This window comes from Myotis brandtii, unplaced genomic scaffold (assembly GCF_000412655.1).
Source record: "Myotis brandtii unplaced genomic scaffold, ASM41265v1 scaffold8, whole genome shotgun sequence".
NCBI classification, from domain to species: Eukaryota; Metazoa; Chordata; class Mammalia; order Chiroptera; family Vespertilionidae; genus Myotis; species Myotis brandtii.
Window position 1 is genome coordinate 13,017,111 of NW_005371219.1, and position 6,478 is coordinate 13,023,588.

The 6,478-nt window shown below is 32.0% G+C and overlaps 1 protein-coding gene across 6 annotated transcripts in view; it reads right to left on the reverse strand.

Moving 5' to 3' along the window:
* Nucleotides 1–6,478, reverse strand: part of GRIK2 (glutamate receptor, ionotropic, kainate 2) — a 580,918-nt gene that overhangs the window by 211,012 nt on the left and 363,428 nt on the right. For all 6 annotated transcript variants that reach the window (XM_005883802.2, XM_014531347.1, XM_014531350.1 and 3 more), the window contains one exon: nucleotides 1,963–2,106. In XM_005883802.2, the coding sequence (XP_005883864.1) occupies nucleotides 1,963–2,106 (144 nt within the window). The remainder of the gene's footprint in view (nucleotides 1–1,962; nucleotides 2,107–6,478) is intronic.

Consider the following 6,478-nt stretch of genomic DNA (forward strand, 5'->3'; position numbering starts at 1 on the left):
ATTTTGTCCCAAATAGGTGTTTTCCATTATTTGTCATTTGAAAATAACTTGAAAAAAGTTATATATGAAAAATTTAACTAATATAACATATACTCACAACTATAATGTTTGAAAGAATATACATCAAGACCCAAAAGAAATAAAACCCAGTAGATCATGCAGAAATTTTCAATAAGGACTACAAATAGATGTTATCATTACTACATTCCTTAGGCTTCATGTGTTTCTTTGGTACTTATGGGTAGATATTCTAAAATAGTTTAAGATAATAAACTGTAAATAAAATAGGAAAAATCATAATACATGCATATATGCACATTGTAACATACCATCAGAAAGCTTAAACATGTATTAATTGGTCTCTAACAAGGAAGAAACATGTATTTTTAATACAACTTCTTCCAAATAAAATAATTTCAGGTAATTAACAAAAATGCAAATTAGTATAAATATAGATGAGGTGATCAAGAAGTACAAGAGTAAAAGTGTAGAACAGCAAAACAAATGTGGGATACAGACAGCACGAGAAAATTTACATCAGGTGAAACTGTACATCTAATAAAAATCAATCACAAATTCAATCTTGAACTTCCTAGCAACCAGAATAAAGAAAATAGGATGAAAAAAATATACAGGGTCCATGATTTAAGACATAGCAACTCCCCAGGAGAAGCACAGCTTTCCCTGGCACTGAGACCTGAGAAATGTTTCCTATTGGTCCTCAGAAAGGGGGCATTGTGTGATTTAGTGGACAAGGTCCTCACTAACACCCTACAATAAATACAATAGTGAGTTTCATACAACTGCTTTTTATAGGGATGTTTGACACATGCCTCAATACTCAAGTGCTGCATTCAGAAAAAGCTATTCTTCAACTAGCCACAGCTGTGCACCAAGTTTGCAGCTCTCTGATACTCTTTTAAATCTGAAGTAAATGTAAAGGTGGAACAATAAATGAAAAGCATGTTCTGCAGGGAGTAGCATGTCACCTATCTAAGAGTCCCATAAGAATTACACAAGGAAAGTTTAAGGATATTCTTTTCCAAAGACCTGGAGATTTTTAATTATGATCCTATTTGCACTTTCACTTTCATAAGGAATAATTAATTATATGATGAACTGATGATTTCTTGTAAGCCATTAATGAAAAATTTTATATGATAAGAATACCTGTGATTTTTCATAGCAAAGATTAAATAGTTAAACTTTCATATAAATATTCCTATTTTAATCAAATGAAAAGTATCCTAAGCTGACAAAGGAATTTCCTTCATAATAGGAAGAATAGAAAAAAGGTGTGTGTGTGTGTGTCTGTGTGTTTGTATGATTTTTAAGAATATCCTTTTCTTTCTCAGTATGTACATAGTCTATTACTACAACAGATGTAGTAAGAAATAATATATGGCCTTAAGAATGGTTGCATTATGCAATATAAACTTTGCATTTTCATAAATATATATTATGTTTTATGTTAACTGTTAATTAAAATAACTAGACATATTGACTCATATAGGGCTAAATAATAGTTCTTTAAGATTTACAATGTGGGTATAACTTAGTGTAGTGTAAATGGCATGCATGTTGAAGATTCATTACATCTTATTTTGCCTAAAACATAAACACACATTATTTAAACATTTATATCTCCACATAAATGAAAAGTAACACACATAAAAACTCAAAAAGGTGAAACTAACAATGCCATAAATCATAGGTCACAGATTTTTATCTGTTTACACAAATATAGATTATTTGAAGGATGTCCATTAATTTATCAAGTAATTTCCCCCTTTTGTTTCATATCATTAAGTAAAAAGTGTTAATTTTGCTTCTATGGTGAAGAGAGAAAGTTTAATTTAAAAGATAAAAGTAAAAGGTCACCTGTTAAGAAAACTGCAAAAATCTCAATGCATTCAGCTTGTAGACAAAAGAGACAGGGGGGATGTGCACCTCCTGACATACCTCTTTAATTAAGCTCATGAAGCGGGTCCCGAAGCGCCAGGGTTTGTGTCGATTACACTGTAAGGAACTGACTGTCATCTGGGGGAACTGTTGGACACCCACAGACACCACGTGCACCGCATCATACATCAGAGCAGCATCAGTCTGAAAGCCAAGAAAAAAGGAAACGTGGAGTCAATAACACAAGTGAAACCCATCGTGTTGCCTTGGAATTGAAGAAAAGGAGGGGATGAGAGAAATAGATACCCAGAAAACAGTATCTTCACATGCTCTGGTTATCTTAAATAAGACATTATGATCAAATTACTACATCAGCTCCGTTAGAATATTTGACAACCATCTTTTTTCCTGAAGTGATAACCCAATTTCATGTTGTCCTAGTATATCTGTTAAAGAAATGTATGAAGACATTCATTACTTCATGTTTGTTACTACCTCTGTCTCCATCTTATTGTCTCACTACACACACATACACACACACTGAATGCAATTGTTAACATTTGGAATGGCTACAAAGATTACATGTTGTACATAAAGATTAATAAGTAAACAATTTTCTTGTATAGGGAGAAAAAAAGATATGGTAGGAGATTCACCTAAATTATAAAAATATAAACCCTGATCTCTTCTTCAATTCATTTTTTAAAAGGTTCAATCTCAGAAATGATGCTACAGTTTTGAATCTCAATACATGTATTAATCTCTTTTCAAGAAACTAAGCTTAATCCCCTCTACTGTTTTCTTTTCCCAAAATTTCCATATGAATGAAAGTTCATTTTTGCTTCTCAAGTAAAAGGAATATGAATTCTACCATGTTTGCACCTGCTCCAATGACTGACCACTTTAGAAGTTGATGATAAAAAATAAAATGTTTATAAGCCATAACAAACCAGAGGCTCAGTGACTGTCAATGCTGTGTGAAGTGGCCCCTCACCTTGTGTTTAATGGATCTAAGCCAGGCTCACTACCTACAGAAGAGGGCCATACTGACAGTGCTGGTCGCAATGAACTTTGGGCCATCTGCTTGGCATGCCTGGGAATAAAAGCACGTATTTCCTCTTCTCATTCACACAATTAGTGAGCTGTGAAATGAATTCCAAAATGAATAGGAACCCTGCAGATTATAGCGCTCTCCACAATACAATACAAAAAATGAGTACACAGGGTACCTTTCATGCAAATGGATCCTAAGGAGCTCTACCACATAAAACAGAAGGCAGCTAAAGAGCACAATGCAACGACAGAACGTAATAATAATGCAATTTTATAGTTCATAAATCTCTGGGGAATAGAGCTCAGATTCATAACCTTTATTTTGTAGGTATCAGCTGACTGTTTTCACATACTCTGAGGACTGTATAGTGACAACTAGACTAGTGGGATTGATAAGCATGCATGGGGAGCCTGAGGTTTAGACTGATATTTCTCTTTGGCCTGAGTTAACAATCAGAAGATATATTTCATATGCCACACAGGTGGTCATAAAAATAGTTACTAAGATATAAAAGACACATTTGATGTCAAAATAAAATTAATTTTTAAAACATTGCTGTTAAAAGGAATAGAAAAAAGAACTCTTTCAGACACTACTAAATGAAAGATAAAGGGCATTTTGCAATATGCACCACAAGGTAGCATTAAAAAAATCTATGTTCTTTAGCTCATTAATTACCCTAAGAAAATCAAAGATAAGAACAAAGGCTACCTACATTATTTATTTTTAACAGATAAAAGTGGAAATCTGCTGCATGTTCAAAATAAAACAGTAATATCACAATGATATTTTATATAACCATTAAAACTCATGTTTTGAAAAATAATCAATTAGATTGAAAATTAGAAGTGATTTACTAAGTGTAAAAATAGATAATACGCAACTATATTTCCATCACTAACCATTACATACATCTTTATAATACTTGCCATGGCTATTTATTTAATTCTCACAATAGTGACTAAATAAAAACAAGACTGCTGTTCCATTTTACAAGTGACCAAACCAAGGTTGAGAGAAGTTAATTAACCAAAGTCACACAGCTAAGAAGTGGAGAGAGACCAGATTCAAATGGCCTCTCTGCTCTTGGCTGGTGCTCTTAACTATCATATTGCATATTGTGTAACAACAACAACCAAAAAAAAAAAATCAAAGAGAAGAAAATACACTAAAATGATACCTATGATTAATCTTGGAATAAGTAAATACTAAAATTTTATTTTTTCTTAAAATTTTACAGTTATTTTTTAAAGATGAAAAGTTATAAAACAATACAATTATTGGCAAGATGGAAACTTTTATCTATTCCCACAAAATAATAAAAAGAACACAAACAATAATATTCCTATTATCCTGCCATGAGTTACTGACTTATTGCCTAATCTAAATTGATAATGGTAGGGGAAAAAATTGCCTAATTCAGAGTTTGAAAATCATTTTGGGGACATAGTTTCAGGGTCTAGATCAGAGGACACACTAGTTGATAATCTATTTGAGGTCTGTGATTTTAAGTGTATTTATAAAAGAAATACAATATTTATTAATCTACAGGGGGACAAAAGTATGTTTATAGTTGTTCATATGGAAAATAACATAATAATTAATAAATAATAATGCAAGAATAAACTGTTTCACATACACACAAATGTAAACCTACTTTTGCCAACCATTGTATAAGTTAAGTCCTAGAGAAAAAATTTTAAATAGTGAAAAAGTTATTGATCAAATTACTTCTCGAATTACCAGTTTAAAATATGTTGATTTATGATAAAGAACTATAACTTCTGAAACTGTTCTTTATGTATTTTCATCAGGTTAGGGTGCTTATTTTTTTCATCCTACTTTTAGACCAGTTTTTTATGTGACAATATGGGCTTACTTTCCATTTAAATTTGATATCCTGTCAGACTTACCTTTACTTTCTTCTTTGCAAAACTATACATATGCAAATTCTTCCACCTTTTTTAAAAGTTTTACTTTATTGTTTAAAGTATTGCATATAGTATTACATATGTCTCCTTTTTCCTCCGTTGAAACATAATAATTAATAAATAATAATGCAAGAATAAACTGTTTCACATACACACAAATGTAAACCTACTTTTGCCAACCATTGTATAAGTTAAGTCCTAGAGAAAAAATTTTAAATAGTGAAAAAGTTATTGATCAAATTACTTCTCGAATTACCAGTTTAAAATATGTTGATTTATGATAAAGAACTATAACTTCTGAAACTGTTCTTTATGTATTTTCATCAGGTTAGGGTGCTTATTTTTTTCATCCTACTTTTAGACCAGTTTTTTATGTGACAATATGGGCTTACTTTCCATTTAAATTTGATATCCTGTCAGACTTACCTTTACTTTCTTCTTTGCAAAACTATACATATGCAAATTCTTCCACCTTTTTTAAAAGTTTTACTTTATTGTTTAAAGTATTGCATATAGTATTACATATGTCTCCTTTTTCCTCCGTTGACCTCCCTCAGGCCAACCACCCTCGCACAAGTCCTCACCCCCCTTGTTTCTGCGTCCATTGATTATGCTTATATGCATACATACAAGTCCTTTGGTTGATCTCTTACCCCCACCCAGAACCCCTACCATGCCTTCCCACTGAAGGTTGACAGTCTGTTTGATGCTTCTTTGCCTCTGTATCTATTTTTGTTCATCAGTTTATAATGTTCATTATATTCCACAAATGAGTGAGATCATGTGACATTTATCTTTCTCTGACTGGCTTATTTTGCTTAGCATGAAAAGTTTTAAGAAACTAGTGTTTTCTAAAATGTTTTCTTATTTTCACAATAATGAGTATGCTTGAAAATTTATATTAGTAATATTATTAGTTAACATTGTTTATTATTTACTATGTGTGAGGCATTCTCCTTAAATCATTTCCTTTACTTCTCATAACCATTGTACAGTTGGAAATCCACTGAATTAGTATCTGATAGGAAATCGAGGAAGAGAACACTAAAGTAACTGGCCTAAGATCATATCATATAGGGGAATCTGGATTTGAATCCAATCTATCCAGAGTTCACATCCTTCCTCTAGATCAGTGGTTCTCAACCTTCGTAATGCCGCAACCCTTTAATACAGTTCCTCATGTTGTGGTGACCCCCAATTTCATTGTTACAAATTGAACATAATTAAAGCATAGTGATTAATCACAAAAACAATATGTAATTATATATGTATTTTCCGATGGTCTTAGGTGACCCCTGTGAAAGGGTCGTTCGACCCCCAAAGGGGTTGCAAACCACAGGTTGAGAACCGCTGCTCTAGATATTTGCTCAGTGCTCTACATTTAATAAAGCAAAATAATACAAATTATTTTTGAAGTTACAAAATATAAGAAATACTAATAAGAACTTGAAAGCACTAATATGTATAATTTTTGATAAGCAATAAATATTCACATCATAAACATATACTGCAAGGTAAGGAAAGGTATAGATTGTGGAGAATTGACAAATATAAACTCACACACACACACACACACACACGCACACACACA